Source organism: Polistes dominula, unplaced genomic scaffold (genome assembly GCF_049000335.1).
Source record: "Polistes dominula isolate Pdom_NZ unplaced genomic scaffold, Pdom_raw_medaka contig_75, whole genome shotgun sequence".
Classification (NCBI taxonomy): Eukaryota; Metazoa; Arthropoda; class Insecta; order Hymenoptera; family Vespidae; genus Polistes; species Polistes dominula.
In genome coordinates, this window is record NW_028301003.1 from 1716845 (window position 1) to 1735653 (window position 18809).

An 18809-nucleotide genomic window follows, 5' to 3' on the forward strand; every position below is an offset into this window, starting at 1 on the left:
TTTACTTTGTCACAAATTACAGTTATTCAGTAATAATGTACTTTCGTTATTAAAATATATATGTTTGAAAAGAAAATATTTTGTTATCAATCTAATGATAATTAAAACCATTGTTTAATACAAACTGAAACATATGTTATTTCTATTTAGAATATTTGTAATATGTCATTATTATATCTTATATTTATTTAATATTATATACCATACCCATTTAATGAAATTTATCTTCACATTCTGTTATAATGAATAATTTTATTATCTAATTGTATATGGGACATATTAGATTCATTATAAATAATTGGTTTGATTAATAATTTGATTATCGTTAGATATTTTGTCACGAAAAAGTTGTTCTGTTTATTTTCAAATTAAATTTCTTTTTGTCAATAATTGTTAAAATAATATTATATTAAATTGTTATATTAAAGAACATGTTTGTTTCGATATTGGAGATAAATCTGCATCATTTGAATCAATTGATGAATTGTCTTCATCTAAAATATTCATATCGAAATATTAATTATATAATTCATTTGTAATTAATTCATTAATTCATTGATATTCTTACCTTTTTTTTTAAAAAAGTTCCGAAATCTTTTTTCATTTTAGCTATAATTCAAAATATAAAAATATATTTATATTATTATTATTATTATTATTATTATTATAATATATACAGTATAAAGAGCATAACTGAACCAATTAACCATTACTTTTGTATAAATCTTAATTTATTGCTAAGAATGTAAATGAATATTTAAAAAATGTACATTACAGTAAGTTTTATTTCAGTTAGAAGTAACATCACTAATTTTTTCAATAATTAATGTCTCCTCGTTTAGCACTTATAAACAAAATGGATTGACTCGGTTTTTCACCGGTCTGTAAAATAAATGTGTTGTTTACGTGGAATGTTTCAGCAGTATTTTTACATCTAACAGTTTGATATGTTTACAAAATAGTTTACAAAATATATTTTTTGTTTACGTTTATGTCTAAGCATTCAATTTCTCGCAATCAGTCGAACAGAAAAGTACGCAAATAAATTAAAGCAAATATGAAGGCAATTGCTACAAATTGTTTAAAAAAAAAGTAATTTCTTTGTAGTGTTATTTTAGTGAAAAATTGTAGTGTTATTTAGTCGACATTGCAAAAAATAGGAAAAAAAAAAAAAATACTGTAAAAGTATGTTATTAAATGTTAGGAGGAAGACTCAAAAAATTATCACCGTAGGATGTACGAACAATTATACGATTTGTCACATCTGGTTCACTGGTTGTAGTTGAAGTTTTAATTATTAAATTAATTAAATAATTAAATTAGTAATGTTACTTCTAACTGAAATAAAAACTTACTATAACGTCCATTTTTTAATATTCATTTACATTCTTAGCAATAAATTAAGATTTATACAAAAGTAGTGGTTATTGGTTCAGTTATGCTCTTTACTGTATATATATTAATGTGTTATATGTAATGTTGAGTTATGTAATATGTACATAATATAATTTGTAAGTTATATATATATATTGTGTGTGCATATTTACAGATTCTTTTATTTGATAATGTTGACTTTTTAATATTTTGAATAATACATCAATTATAAATAAATACAATACTTGATGTGATTTTTTTTTTATCAAAATTGACATTTAAATTCTCAAAAAGATGATTACACGAACAAAAAAAAAGATAGGTTATTAATTAAAAAATTAATTTTAGATTATTGCGATTACCCAAAATATTATCAATTAATTTGTAAGTTTTGAATAATACATAAATATACATACTCATTATTTTTTAATGATATAATTATTAATTCATCAATAAGATGAATTTTCGTCACTTTGTTCTTTTCCTTCAATATTCGTATTATCATCTTTTATCGTTGTATCATTAGTAGTTCCATGGGTTTTATTTTCCATGGAATCTTCACATTTCATAAATAAATCAGATTTTATTTTAATAGACGTACCAAATATCGGTGAACGTATTTTATTATCGTTAGATGTTTCAATGACACAATCACAGTCAGTTTCATCTTTAGTTTGAATATTTTCTGGTTCCACTTCTTCAATATAATATGATTGTAAATTTTTATCGATGCAATCTGTAAATTTAATTATTATATATCATTAACAAAAATTTCTTCTCTTTATTATGTTTTCATATGTATTCTAAACTACATTTATACTGTATTTTTACAGATATATGTATATATAATTTGTTTGTCCCCAATGGACTTCTAAACTACTGAACCGATTTTAATAAAATTTTGTACACTGTGTACAGTTTCATCCAACTTGAAAGATAGGATAGTTTATCTTATCTTAATATATATAAATTACGTGTCACGTTGTTTGTCCGCAATGTACCCCAAAACTACTGAACCGATTTTAATAAAATTTTGTACACTGTGTACAGTATTATCCAACTTGAAAGATAGGATAGTTTATATCTCAATTTATAATCGCAATATTATTATATATATATATATATCATTAGTTTCTTGGGTTTTATTTTCTATGGAATCTTCGCATTGCATAAATAAATCAGATTTTATTTAAATAGACTTACCTAATAGTGATGAACGTATTTTATTATCGTTAGATGTTTTCATGACATTTATATTGACGACTTTATCTTTAGTTGAAATATTTTCTGGTACCACTTGTTCAGTATCATATATTTGTAACGCCTTATTGATGCTTTCTGTAAATTTATTTATATTATATATCATTAACAAAAATTTCTACTCCTTATTTTGTTTTTATATGAATTCTAAACTACATTTATACTGTATTTTTATGAATATATATATATAAATTACGTGTCACGTTGTTTGTCCGCAATGTACCCCAAAACTACTGAACCGATTTTAATAAAATTTTGTACACTATGTACAGTTTCATTCAACTTGAAAGATAGGATAGTTTATCTTATCTTAATATATATAAATTACGTGTCACGTTGTTTGTCCGCAATGTACCCCAAAACTACTGAACCGATTTTAATAAAATTTTGTACACTATGTACAGTTTCATCAAACTTGAAAGATAGGATAATTTACATCTCAATTTATAATCGCAATATTATTTTATTTATATATATATATCATTAGTTTCTTAGGTTTTATTTTCCATGGAATCTTCGCATTACATAAATAAATCAGATTTTATTTAAATAGACATACCTAATAGCGGTGAATGTGTTTTATTATCGTTAGATGTTTCAATGACATTATTACAGTCAACTTTATCTTTAGTTTGAATATTTTCTGCTACCATTTGTTCAGTATCATATGATTGTAACGCCTTATTGATGCTTACTGTAAATTTATTTATTATATATCTTACTGTATTTTTATGGATATAGATATATTAAAAATTTATCAATATTTTCATATGAATCTATGATCTTTTATCAAATTTGACATTGAAGTTCTCAAAAAGATGATTACACGAACCAAAATGATGGGAAATTGATTATCAATTAATTTAAGATAATTGCAATTACCCAAAATATTATCAATTAATTTGTTAGTTTTGAAATAATATACATATACTCATTATTTATTAATTCATCAATAAGATCAATTTTCGTCTTTTTGTTCTTACCATTCAATATTCGTATTATCATCTTTTATCGTAGTATTATTTGTTCCTTGGGTTTTATTTCCCATGGAATCTTCACATTTCATAAATAAATCAAATTTTATTTTAATAAACATACCTAATAGCGGTGAATGTATTTCATTATCGTTAGATGTTTCAATGACATTATCATTGACAACTGTATCTTTAGTTTGAATATCTTCTGATTCCACTTGTTCAATAGCAGTTGATTGTAACTTTTTATCGATGCTTTCTGTAAATTTATTTATATTATATATCATTAAACAAAAATGTCTTCTCCTTATTATGTTTTTATATGAATTCTAACTACATTTATACTGTATTTTTATATATATATTTGTTTGTCCCCAATGGACTCCTAAACTACTGAACCGATTTTAATAAAATTTTGTATATATATATATATATATATATATATATATATATATATATATTAAAAATTTACCAATATTTTCATATATATTTTCAAGTTTTGTTTTATAATTTTGTTTGGTGTCATTTGTTGCTTTTATTCTATTATCATAAATATTCTTATTACCAATTTCCTTACGACAAAGAAAATCCTTCAATTTTACTAGATGGGATGGTATTATTTGAGAAATATCTGATGGTGAATAGGACAACAATATAGAAAAAAGTTCCGAAAATTCTCCCGTCAAGTCTGTTAAATTTCTATATAACAATGTAAAAGCTTCGGTTACACAAGTACATAAATTTCTCGTTGGGCTAAGAGGTGGCTGTATATATTTCATGTTAATCTCACGCAAATCATTTTGTTTCATTAAGTCTACCAACGATTTTTGTGTCGCATATTCCATCTATTACAACAAACGAATCATTGACAAAATTAATATATAATTATTATATAATTATATTAGATTCAATATTACAAATATTTGATCTGTTTCATTATTATTATTATTATTAATCCTTTGCACTCTGCTGTCTCATCGTATAAGACACTTTGATTCTAGCCTATCACTTTGATGTCTCAATGTATGAGACATTAAAGTTTATTAGTTATTACGAGAAATTAAGTTATTTCAGCACAACTTTTTGACACATGCATGTTTCCCTGATGTTTTCTCTTAAAATAGCACAAGACATCTAATCAAAATATAGTCAAATAACAAAGATATATAATAAAAATTGTCAGCGGGTTTTGTGTTCTAAGAGAATGCGAGACGCGTGTTTAACGACGGATCCGAGAACTTTTTGACGAAACTTGAGAAAAGCGATAAGAAGAATTTGTTGAAGAAATGTTTTTATAGAAGCATATCTCGCATTTTATATTGAGATTTATAATGTACAAAGAAATATTATCAAATAGTGTCACATTTCAAATACAATGTAACGCGTTCGCTTTCTTTTTCAATTGCAACGCTATTACACACATACATTCTCTTGGTAAATAAGTTCTTTTGGTAAAAGTTCTTTAGGTAAATATGTTCCTTGATGTTTACAGATTAATATAAGTCCAATATCATTAGAATCCGTTACTTGGTTCGAAAGTTATACTAAATAATACGAGGGTCTGTAAATGTGCCATTTCTGTGGCGCGGTGTAGCTGCTACTTCAACGTCGAGAATCGTGCGGAGTGCAAAGGATTAATATATTCAAAGAAATATAATTATAAAATTTATTATATTGTACCTCAAGGTCTTGAGCTGCATGCAATACTTCACTTAATATTGACCTCCACTCGTTATAATCTGAATCAATATTCGATCCACAATAGCTTTCAATCATATTATTTATTTTTGATAAAATTTCTACTGCTGCGTTGCTACAATGGAGGACACTATATTAAGAAAAAAAAAAAGAAAACGTTTAATAGAATATAAATAAGTTTGTTACAATGTTTAAATATATATATACATGTGAAATTTTTACTTACTCGCTTAAAACATTTTTGTTATTTAGATATTGCAGTTCTAATTTTTGTACAGCATTTTGCTTTCTCAATTCCAAATTCATTACTTTCAAAACACTAAATAATAATAATATTACAAATAAATATAATATATATATATATATATATATATATATATATATATATATATATATATTTTTATGAATATTTAATGATTTTAGATGAATTTAGAATAAATTTTAAAAATACTTACGCAACTTGTTCTTTTATTTCATTCATACTTTTGTCAAGTTGTGTTATTCTCCTACTAAAATTCTTAGTATTAATTTTTAATGATTTTGTTTGTTGTTTATATTTTTTTATTAATGAATAACCTTGTTCCACATCTGTTATATCTTCTTCTAGTAATTTTTCTAAATTTAGTTCCTTGTATACTTCAGACTGATTGTGATTTAATTTTGATTTTAAAATATCATCATTTCCTTGCATATATTGTTGTGTCAATTTAATACCATTTTTTAAAGTTAAATAATAAAACTCTTCTAAATAATCCTGCTTATCTTTTGTGGACATTTCATCATTTTGAATTATATACTGTAAATTTAAAAAAAAAAATAAATAAATATATAACATGGACATTCAATTTTTTGTTGTTGAATTTAAACACAATTTTTAATAAACATTAAGATAACTTACAGACAAGACTGTGTTAATATTATCAGGTGGCACATCATTTGATGCAACTGATGACTTATTAAAATATTTTTCTAAAAAATGATCTACACAAAGTTGCGCACTTTCTGAATATATTACATCATATTTTACTATATCATCAATATAATTTTTTACGTCATTTATATCATCATTATTATTATCAATATATTTACTCTCGGTAACTGATTTTAAATAAGCATCTACTGAAGTATCAGCAATTGCTTTATTACTTGCATTGCTAATCTTATCAGATGAGTCTGACGAAATGTTCATATTATTCTATAAGATTAAAATATAATTAACAATTGTATAGAAGAAAATATATATATATATATATAATATGAAGGAAATATTAGGTCGAGTCATAAGTAACTTCCGATGCGGCTATGTATAATCTATTTTTCGTATTTACCTACTATAAGTCACCGAAACAAACGGATTTTCGATATCACTATATAGATGAGGATTCAGTTAGTCTTCTGTTAACTTTTTTATGCAGTCAATGTTACATTTAACCGTTTTTCTTAATCACTGAAATGGATAGTAAAGATCACACGTGTTAGAAGTGAGATCTTCAAAAAACTAAGTTTCGAGAGAATGAGACAAATACAAAATCAAAATATCTGCTGTAGGATAATTGTATTCTCTTCTTATTTAGTATCGCGGCCGTTTCATTGCCTCCCACCGCTCCGTTACATAGCCGCCTACCGCTCCGTTACATAGCCGCCTACCACTCCGTTACATTGTTTCAAATCACACCCATTCTAAAGAAGTTTTCACTTCCAAAAGTGCATATTCAACATGTAATGCTTTAGGAATTGAAACAAGGCAAGTAGCACTAAGATGGCAACTGAAAAAATATACAGCTTATACAGTGCAGGACTGGATAACTGATAGGGCAGTCAGAAATTGGTTTGTAAAATTCCGTTCTGGAGATACGATCTTAAAAAGATGAACCCGAGTGCAGGGGACGTATTTCCGACTTTGATGAACCTTTCAAAGGTAATATTGGAGCAAAATCCAATAGATACGTTCAACTATTGCAAAGAGTTCAAAAAAAAAAACTCCATTCTTTGTCTCATAAGAAATATTGAGGATTAACTTCAATTTTATGACTACTGTTCGTGCTCGTTCTGAGAGACATTTTCAAGTGTTAAGCTTAACATTTGTAAGAACTGTAACTTATGATAAATCTTTCTTAATTACGCCGGTAAAAATCTGGAATCAACTATCTGAATAGATTGTGACTATCATTTGATTATTGTGTTTTCAAAACCATGTCTTATAATTTCTTTATTAACAGAGACATTTAGCGAGGCTTGTGATGCTTAAAATCAATGTTACCATTATTATTATTATTGTTTAGATATATTTTTTTTCTCAACTTATAATTTAACCTCTAGTTTATATGAATTATTATACTTTATTGTACAAAGACTCTTAGGAAGCTTCAGCTTCAGAGTCTAAAAAATTTATTAAATAAATAAGAAACGGAAGTTATTTATGACTCGACCAAATAAAAAATAAATTATTTATTTTTTTTTACATATTTATATACAGACCTCTTCTTCATCTTCTATATTTTCAAATTCAGGATTGTAATTCGATAATACTTTATCAACTGCAAATAAATGTTTAAAGTAACATTATTAATTATTTCATTTATTTATATTATATTAATATCAAACAACTTTAGATTATGTTTATGAATTAATAATTGATTATATACTTGCTGATTTTGCAATTTCTGTGTCAAAGTTGTCGATTATTAATTTCTCATAATTTTCAATTACTTCCTCTTCAAATAAATAGAGCGCTTTTTCTAAGTCTTGTGGAATACATATAAAATCTCCAATCATTATAAGTTGTGTGTGTTTAAGTAAAAGATCTATTATATCTGAATCTAAAATAATAATATAATAAAGAAACAATTTAAAAAAAATATATAACACTAAATATTGTATAAATTGTAATACAATGAGATTATTTACCTAAAATTGTTTTTATCTCTGGAGAATCAGGGAACAATAATTTTGTTTCATGCCATTTAATTATTAATACCGCTTTACTTAGTACTTTTTTTGATTTAATATATTCATACAAAATCCTAATAAAATATATAATAAATAATAATAAATTATTAAATAATAAAATATAAGAATTATAAGATATAATATAGATAATAAAAATATATTATAAAGAATATTTTGATCAAACATTAAAATACAATCTTTTATATTGTTCTTAATTAATATTTATTTATTTATATTTCTATTAATTTTCTATTAATTACTCACTCCAATAAAAAACCATTGAATTGATCTGCATCTTCTATCTTTTTACATTCCCAATCTGTCTGTAATAACAAAAATATATACATATTATTTATAAAAATAATATGTAAAATAACATGTATAAATTTGTATAAATTAAAATAAATATCATACCTCAATGTTACCTATAAGCGGATAAAAATAATTTTCTCTTAATTCTTTTAATTTATTTAACGAATTTTCTCTATCCAATCTGTAAATATATAAATACACACAAGAAATATTAATAAAAAAAAATATATATATATGTATGTATACTTTTTGTGATCATTAAATATTTAAGTAAGTTTTATTTATTATAATAAATATTATTCTTACATTTCTTTATTTATCTTCTTAAATTCTTCGGTTTTTTTCTTCATTTCTTCATCTTTTTTCTTCATTTCTTCGTCTTTTTTTTCATTTCTTCGTCTTTTTTCTTCATTTCTTCGTCTTTTTTCTTAATTTCTACGGTTTTTTTCTTAATTTCTTCCTTTTTTCTCTTAATTTCTGCGGTTTTCTTATTAATTTCTTTTATTGACATTGAAGATATTGATGGTAATATTTGTTTCTAATAAAAATCAATATAAACAATTAAATATATATATATACATATATATATATAATAATGATCAACGTTAAATTATTTAAAAAAGAAAGATAGAAAAGAAAAGAATTGAATATTAAAAAAATTAACGTTTATGTTCGTACTTTTTTTTTAACAGCACCTTTACTAGCTGGATAATTAGATTTTGTTAATTTTAATAACAAGGAATCTTCGATAGTTTCTATAACTTTAGCCTGATCATTATAGATTTCAATTTTTGTTATTAGACAAATTTCTTCTAGATTCTTACAGTTAGGTTTAAGACATAAGCGACTTAGCATATCCTATTCAAAGATGTATTTATTATACAAATATATTTTTATATACATTTATATATATATATTTTATTTTTGTTTTGTTTACCAAATTTGAAATATCTTTAGACGGATCTATATTGTCTTTAATAAATTTCCAACAATTTGGATGATAGTTTAAATTACAAGGATTATTTTTATTGCTACATGTGACATTAACGAAACCAGTGAAAGATGGATCACTATAAATAAAATGATGATGATGAAAAAAAAAAAGAAAAGAAAAATAATTTATGATTATATATATATATATACTCATACAATTTATTTATAAAAAGATTTATATTTATTTATTTCTTTAATTATTTATTTACTTACTTACCTGAAATATATATCTTTGGCGGGAGGACAATTTCGAAATACATTTTGACATTTATCTAAGGCACATTTTGCATCTGGATAACGCCATTGTAATGTTTTCTCTCGTAAATCCAATAAACTAAGCTATTTTTATAATAATATGTAATATTAATTATACATACATACATACATACATACATATATATATATATATATATTATGATCTTTAAAAAAATATGATTTAAAAAAAAATATTTCTTTTCATACTAGTAATCCATCATTTGTTGTTTCCCTTCGAATACATTTTGGTGGTGCAGTAAATGTTTCTAAATGTTCGTCATTATTTAATATTTCAATACCACGTTGAATTGTATTGGCAGCAAATTGAAACCTAAAACACATTGATCTTATTAGAATATGAAATATTTTACAAATAATATGTATTGATTATAAAAATGTATATATAATTACCTGTATAATTTATAATATGCTTTTGATAATCCATAATAAACAATTGGATATTTACCTTCCATACTTATTTCTAAATCAATTAAAATGTCTAATGCTTCCAATAAATCACCAAATTGATTGTATTGCAATAAAGTATTAGATATCAAGTACTTTACCATATATTTAACATCTTTTTTATCCTGAAATTATACATATATATATATATATATGTATAAAAATAATATTTGATTAATAATATGTATAATTAATAATATTTATTAAAAAATATGAATTATTTAATAACTTACGTCTGAATTTGATTTTTCTAATAATTGTAATGCTGTATTAAATTTATTAAGTGCTATGTCATATTCCTGATATAAAAATTGTTCTGAACCACTTTCTATTAGCTCAAGTAATTTCTAATATAAAAACAAACAAACAAACAAACAAAAAATAAAAGAAATGAAATAATTTCAACAATTTATCACGTTATAATAAATAATTAATACTAATAAATAAGAAAATAATAATGACAGTATGTCAATCAATTATATTGCGTTCAATGTGACGTAATTTGGCGCCAATTTAAAAACAGTGTTACCAACATAGAGATATTACACGTAGGAATAAACAAGCCAGCATAAAACCTGTCGGCGAAATAACAAGAGATAGAAGATAGGAGGTTGATGTTGTCTCTCTCTAACTTGCGCTGAGCGGCGCATGCGCATTAATCTGCTAGTAGAAGTAAGGTAACTGGTATCGTATACATACGTGTACGATAAACACGACAAGTCTAATGCGCATGCGCCGGTACCGCATGAGTTAGAGAGAGACAACATCAACCTTTCGTTTTTTGCTACATTCATGCAGAGACATTTCCACTTACACAACCGCCTATGGTTTGTTTCCTCCATCTGTAATATCTCTATGGTTACCAATCGCTGAATTTTAACGTCAACACAATTATATTCAAATATTTTTCTTACCCTTACGTATTATTATAATTAAAATATATATCATGTTATAACAAAAAGTGCATTTAAATGAAAATAATTTATACAAATGTGATTGTAAATAATACAAATTTACAATTAATATATATAATATAATACATTAAAATCGATTAGAAATATAAATCGAAATAATATTCGTAAGAAGATCGATTGTATTGACAGTTCGAATAATTGCCGCCAAATTGATTTGTTTAAATTTTGCAATCGATTTTATACGAGGAAATTGTATACGAACGATGTTTAATAAAATAAATATTAAAAAAAAAAAAACAATATTATTTTATACATATATTTATATTAAAGAAAAAAAGTAGTATAAAATTTGATGGAACGATTTAAGAGTTAATTTGAAAAATCGAAAAACGTTGAAGAGGTTTGAATTGACAAATTTCTAATAAGATATTTGATCATTTATAGGGAAGGGAGTTTATAAAAGGATCAATGTAATATCTAAGGGGTTATGTAAATATCTTTTGTTAAAAGTTACGAGAAGAAGAAGATGTTATGATGAGAATAACAAGGAATTCTATAAATATCCAATGACCTACGTCTTCAGCATGGAGAGTATAATAATACATACATACACATGCATGAACATCAAGTTTTGTCAAACATAGTACACAGTTTTATAATTTAGGAATGACGACTGAGGCTGAATTTCTACCCATTATTAGGCTTAGACTTGAGGTAATTAAAAAAAAAAAAAAAACATACAATTTTTATCATTTTAATATTTAAACTGACCAATGTTTGTTTTTCTCTTTCATCGATTAACCTCTCTAATCAATTCAAATTGAAAATGTTTGAAAAGTTTGATTATAATTCGATGCAATTGTAACACACGTTTTATCCTTTTTTTTTTTTAGTATTTATTTATATAATTGTCAATTGATTTTGTTAATTGAAAAATTAAAAAACTAACCAGTTTTTTTATTTTTTATTATTATTTTTACGTAATTGACGTAATTCGATATATATCACACGTGTATAGTTTTATATTTATTCATATAATATTTTAAGTAAAACGTTATAGCTTGAAATTTTTACTTTTCTATATTTATAAATAGATCTACAATATATATATATAATACATATATACATATGTATACATATATAATCATTTTTTAATTCGATTCAAATTTGGCGGTACGTCTATACGATTGGTTGGCAACAATAGCGCGCGAAACGTTACGAAATTTAAATCCTGATAATCAAGGAAACGTTTGAAAAATGAATACAAACAACTAATTTCTTTTTAAATAAATCAATAAAATAACAATCATACTATTAAATATTCATTATCGTTGATACGTAAGAATGATACGAGACTAAGGTAAAAATAAAAGAAAACCTCCCCAAAAAAAAAAAAAAAAATACAAAAGAGAAAAGAAAGAAGATAAAGATTAAGGAAAAACTTGAATAGGTAGTATAATAGAATGGAAGAAGAGAAGAAGAAGAAGAAGAAGAAGGGTAAGTTTAAAATGGTGTGAGTGATGAAAGCCTTGAGAAAGAAAAGATCATTGTATGTAAGGTGCATTTTACACGCAACCCCTTTGGTTATATACATGGAAGTGCATTTGTGTTTCTTATTTCAATGTTGATTAGCACATAACAGAGTGAGTGAGATAGAAAGAGTGTATATGTATGTATGTGTGTGAGAGAGAGAGAGAGAGAGAGAAGTGTTTTATTGATCGTCATATATGCCGCCAAGGGGACCAGACACACACTATGTGTGTTACAGGTGACGCTTTTCTAGACCACCATATAACAAACCGATTTAGGACGCCGACGCATAACACACAACGTGTTATTGCCAAAGGTCTGACTCATTTTCCACTACTACTTCTTCCTATCTACTTACCAACCATGTTTTAACGTCATTGCTGTTTTTGTTACCTTACTTTGGTGGTTGGTTGGTTGGTTGGTTGGTTGGTTGGTTGTCCCTCTTAAAATGACCAAATCGATCGATGGAAATACATTTTTATTTTTGTTCATATATTTATATTTCATCTGTCAATATTTTTTATCCAAAAATAATAATCCAATGTTATAATCTTTTTTTCGAGGGTAGGTATATATATATATATATGTATGTGTATGATGAATTACAAAGTTGAATTTTTTTTTTTTTTGATAGTATATGTAGGAATGATCTATTAATATATTTAATAATCCTTATATATATAATAAATATATGACAAATCTTAATTTAATTTGTTGTTCCTATAATTTTGTAATAAACATAGTTTTCATTTTTATTTTTTATTTTTTATTTTTTTTATCAAGAACTTTGTAATAGAAGATACCTCTGAAAGGGGTTAGTTTTTCGAATAAAGTTAAATTCCTGTAAAATCATTCTCTAAATAAACATTTCTCAATTCTTTATGAAATAAACCAAAACGTTTTCAATTTAATCAATTGAATACACTATTATATATTCCTATTATTAATATAATAAAATAATTCTTATGAATTTTTAAATACCAACCCTATCAATCTATAAATAGAAAACAAAACAAAAAAAATGATTCCTATAAACATTCTTAAACAAAAACAAAAAAAAAGAATAAAATGAGAGTTTATCATTCGAATTGCCGGATGTGATCTAACACGGAAGTTATGTGCTTTGAACGAATGAGAATGTGGAATGAACCAACGAGAGTTATAGAAAGAAAATTGGAAAGAGAAAAGTGAAATAAAAGTAAAAAGGGAGAAAGAAAAAACGATACTACTACCCCGCCAACTACCATTACCACTACTACTAACCACCACTACTACCATCTCACAAACTATTACTATTACTAATATACAAGTAGTATTTGTTTTATTCGTAGATGGGGAGAATCGTTGGTAGGTTCGAGTCTGCGCTTTGTACGAAGGCACAAGGGCGGCTCCTATCTTGGGTTTAGGTTCTTTCTCCACCCCAACCTCACCAACCCCAACCCCCCACCCCTGTTCACTCGGAGCTCGGAGTTCTCTCTCTCTCTCTTTTTCTCATTTGCACTCCCACAATCTTTCTTACTCTAACTCGTTCTACTCGTTCGTTCGTATCGTATCGTATCGTATCGTATCGTATCGTATCGTATCGTATCCGTGTACCTTTCCTGGCGTTACCTTTACCCGGGCGGCATCACGAATGGTGGATTGACGCGGGTGGTGGGTTTTAATCTTTGTCGTCGTCGTCGTCGTCGTCGTCGTCATCCTAGTCCCTCTAGTTGTCGTTTCATTCATCCCTAAATCGGGTAGTTTGGTAATTGGGTGGGTTCGTTTTTTTTTTGTTCAACAAACGATTCTCGAATCACTCGAATCGTCGAGCCGGAGAGAACACTTCGTCAAGGACGTTTCCTGGTTCTCCGGCACGACATCATGGTCACGGACAATACTAATCAGGTATGAAGGATCCATTTTTATTTAATGTTCATTATTAATCAACATTTTTTGATCTTTGACAGATTTGAATTTTGCGATAGTCTTAAACGTTGGTGAATGTTAAGTAATTTTCTTATGAGTTATGGGAAAAGTGAGTGAGTGAGTGAGTGAAGGAAAGAAGGAGAGGGTGAAAGGGGGATGGAAGAGGGAAAAAAAAGGAAAGGAAAGGATAGGAAAGGAAGATCGTTAACTGTGAACAACATTTATTTTTGAGGATTTTAATTTGTTTGTTTGATGTTTCAATTTTGGAGGCTTTTATATTCGTCTGCTGTTTGTTCAATGTTTAAATTTTGGGAGAATTTTCATTTGTATGTTTGTTTGATATTTAATCATTTTATTTTTTTTTTTGTAAATTCGATGGGGGTTTATCAGGATCTTAAGGAATATACTTTCGTTTAGGGTTTTACGATTAAAAATTAGGGTGTTGGGTTATATATGGTGAGCCTGAAGTTTGGGTATATGGGGTGGTTTGATATGAATACGTGATACGATCTTTTTTTTTTTTGGTGCGCAAATATACTGTAAAGTTTTTTTGCCTCTCTCTCTCTCTCTCTCTCTCTCTCTCGTAATTAATATCGATAGTATCGAATCCTATTTTTTACGATGTTCGATTGTTCGATTATTATTCTTCTATTTTTTTTTTTATATTTATTATTTGTAATTGATTTATATTTAATATTAATTATTAATTGATTAGGATTGGTTTTATTTTGTTGTTTTTGTTTTTTTTAATAAGAAAAGTAATGAGCCGGTAATATTAAATTATTATAAACAATGATATATAGTTAAGTTACACGTGTGATTGATGATATTAATTAATTATTATTTTTTTTTTTTTTTTTAATGAGAATCATTTTGAGATACACTTGAATTATTCGAAAGTTATAATAAATAATTAATTAAATTAATTAAAATTAATAATTATATTTTACGTCACGTGTTATTGAAATAAACGTGTGTGTGTGTGTGTGATTTGTAAGAATTTTGTTTGTTTTGTTAATTACAATAGAAAAAAAAATAAATAAATAAAAATAAAAAAAAAGACAAAGTTTCTATGAATGAATTTTTACGCGCGTTATATATATATATATATATATATATATATATATATAAATTACGTGTCACGTTGTTTGTCCGCAATAGACTCCTAAACTACTAAACCGATTTTAATAAAATTTTGTACAGTATGTACAGTTTCATCCAACTTAAAAGATAGGATAGTTTATCTTATCTTAATATATATAAATTACGTGTTACGTTGTTTGTCCGCAATGGACTCTTAAATTACTGAACCGATTTTAATCAAATTTTACACACTGTATACAGTTTCATCCAACTTGAAAGATAGGATAGTTTATATCTCAATTTATAATCGCAATATTATTTTATTGCGAATTATTTGTGTATATATATATATAGACTTGATATCATTATGCATAGTCACAAACATAATTTACAGTACTTTATTAAACTGTATTTCACTAGTGATTTTTCTTTTTTCTTTTTTCTTTTTTTCTTATTAAAACTTGTGTTCATTTATCAAATTACATGGTCAATTTTACAAAGAACATATGATAAATGATATATATATATATATACATATATATATATTTCATTTTGTATTTATTATCCTTTTTATCACCCTTTTTACAGACCTTGTAATAATCGATTTCTCTAAGCTATAACGAAAATAAATATCGTAATCGAAGCGTTTAATGTACACAACAGGAAGAAGAAAAAGAAGGAGAAGAAGAAGATGTGACAAACCATTAACTGCAGTAAACTAGATTTTACAGTAGAGATGAGATTTAATTAGATCAAAAATAGAATTATGTACTCACGCATATTTTTAAAGTATAAATAAAACTTGACGATAATAAGTTCATTGCTGTATCAATATTATTTAATGATATATTTCGTCCTTTTTTTTTTTCCTTCTTCTTCTTCTTCTTCTTCTCTTCTTTTCCATTATTCTCTTTAAATTTCTTCTATTTAAAAAAATTTGACTTGACATTTTCTATTTCTTTTTCTTTTTCTTATTTTTTGTGTGTATGTGTGTGTTAATTTTTTTTTTTTTCAGGCTGACGATACAACCGCATTTCTTCGCGCAGCACGATCTGGGAATCTTGAAAAAATCATCGAATATCTCGACACCGATTTAGATATAAATACAGCAAATTCGGTAAAAAATATTTAATATATATATATATATATATATATATATATATATATATATATATATATATATATATAGTATTACATTTTTGAAAAAGCCAATTTTTTTGCATTCATAAATAAATATATCCCACAACAAAGGATATATATATTATTTAAATATATTTTTGAATATATATATATATATATATATATATATATTTCAATTTTGTGTATTAACCATCACAGTTAGCAAAAGATTATTAAGTTTACTTCAACTGCCAAAGAAAAAGAAATATATATATATATAAAAGAAGGAAATAAAATAAAATCAATTCAATATAATTTTGATAAAAAAAAAAAAAAAAAAAATAAATAAATAAACAAAAACATAAATGTAAATTGTTGTTTTAATAAAAACAAGAAGAAAAAAACTAATGTCATAGTAAAATGCTAAGGGTTGAATACATGTTCTCAAATATATATATATATATATATACGTTTAATAAATGATATGATGAATAAAATTGATATATAAATTTCAGAACGGTCTAAACGCATTGCATTTAGCATCGAAAGATGGACACGTTGAGATAGTAACGGAACTTTTGAAAAGGGGTGCAAAGGTCGACGCTGCGACAAAGAAAGGCAATACCGCATTGCACATAGCATCTTTAGGTAAATTATACCGCATAGTTATATATTAATCATTCTCAAGACATTATTATTTATTATACGATATTAATACATTCATCAATTGTTATCTAAATGATTTTTTTTTCTTTTTTTATTTAGCTGGCCAAGCAGAAATAGTTAGTATACTTATTCAATATGGTGCCGCGGTTAATATTCAATCACAAAATGGATTTACACCATTATATATGGCAGCCCAAGAGAATCATGATCAAGTCGTCAAATTATTGCTTAGCAATGGAGCCAATCAAAGTCTCGCTACGGAGGTAAAATACAAAAACAACAACAATATGTTCAACATTTATTGAATAATATTAATTCAACATTTATTGAATATTAAATTTATTTTATATCACAAGTATCGTGTTGATCGTATTGATTATTTAAACCTTTTGTTTTAATTGTTTTTCCTTCTTCTATCTTTTATTTAATTAATTTACTTTTTTTTTTTTTTCAATTTTTTTTAGGATGGATTTACTCCACTTGCTGTGGCAATGCAGCAAGGTCACGACAAAGTCGTCAGTGTACTATTGGAAAATGATTCCAAAGGAAAAGTTCGATTACCGGCATTACATATTGCCGCTAAAAAAGACGATTGCAAAGCAGCCGATTTACTTTTACAAGTAATAATTATGAATTATTTAAACGCGTTACATTTCAAATATTGACGTATTAATTATTGCATTCTGTAAATGTAACGATTAATTAATTAATTAATTAATTTATATATTATTATTATTATTTTTATTTTTTACAGAACGATCATAAACCTGATGTCACATCTAAAAGTGGTTTTACACCTTTACACATTGCTGCTCATTATGGTAACGAAGAGATAGCACGTTTGTTAATTAAACGTGGTGCTGACGTTAATTATTTGGCTAAGGTATCACTATGAATAATTATTTATTTATATATCTTATCTTAATATATATAAAAATTACGTGTCACGTTGTTTGTCTGCAATGAACTCCTAAACTATTGAACCAATTTGAATAAAATTTTGCACACTGTGTGCAGTTTCATTCAACTTAAAAGATAGGATAGTTTATATCTCAATTTATAATCGCAATATTATTTTGTGTGTATCGGACTGATTGTGAGCTGCCACAGCAACGCGTGGCGGGGCACCCCTAATATAAATAATATTAATATTAACACTTTAATAGCCGCTCACACAACATGTCTGTGATAATCAAAACAACCGTTATTTATATATAACTTCTTTTTTATATTTAAAATTATATAAAATGAAAAATTTGTTGTTAAATTGTTGTTGTTTTCTTTAAATTAATATTTCATAAATATTATA

At 25.5% G+C, this 18809-nt stretch overlaps 2 protein-coding genes across 2 annotated transcripts in view; one reads left to right on the top strand and one right to left on the bottom strand.

The window, feature by feature from the left end:
- Window positions 1-330: 330 nt before the first annotated feature.
- On the bottom strand, window positions 331-14584 carry LOC107067235 (uncharacterized). Its single transcript, XM_089174025.1, has 26 exons — window positions 13957-14584; window positions 13118-13231; window positions 10514-10627; window positions 10227-10405; window positions 10023-10146; window positions 9778-9899; window positions 9505-9637; window positions 9246-9425; window positions 8966-9105; window positions 8874-8924; window positions 8670-8748; window positions 8520-8578; window positions 8214-8329; window positions 7952-8125; window positions 7785-7843; window positions 6205-6501; window positions 5762-6102; window positions 5533-5625; window positions 5289-5436; window positions 4081-4453; window positions 3733-3867; window positions 3194-3328; window positions 2578-2712; window positions 1976-2110; window positions 570-609; window positions 331-496 (listed from the first exon to the last, which is right to left on the bottom strand). Exons 1-26 carry the CDS (start codon window positions 13969-13971, stop codon window positions 418-420), a joined length of 3570 nt encoding a protein of 1189 aa, XP_089030151.1. The 5' UTR covers window positions 13972-14584; the 3' UTR covers window positions 331-417.
- LOC107067261 (uncharacterized) overlaps window positions 10622-18809 on the top strand; it is a 43780-nt gene continuing 35592 nt past the window's right edge. Inside the window, 6 exon segments of the mRNA XM_089174024.1 lie at window positions 10622-11908; window positions 16731-16832; window positions 17350-17482; window positions 17600-17763; window positions 17965-18120; window positions 18255-18383. Of these exon segments, the coding sequence (XP_089030150.1) occupies window positions 11861-11908; window positions 16731-16832; window positions 17350-17482; window positions 17600-17763; window positions 17965-18120; window positions 18255-18383 (732 nt within the window). The 5' untranslated portion in view covers window positions 10622-11860.

What these genes read in the sequence shown, in the direction of transcription:
- LOC107067235 (XM_089174025.1), bottom strand. An exon ending in AAGGTGCTGTTAAAAAAAAA is followed by an intron (nt 9,106 to 9,245) that starts GTACGAACATAA and finishes GATTTTTATTAG; the next exon opens with AAACAAATATTACCATCAAT. An exon ending in GAAATAAAAGAACAAGTTGC is followed by an intron (nt 5,626 to 5,761) that starts GTAAGTATTTTT and finishes ATTATTATTTAG; the next exon opens with TGTTTTGAAAGTAATGAATT.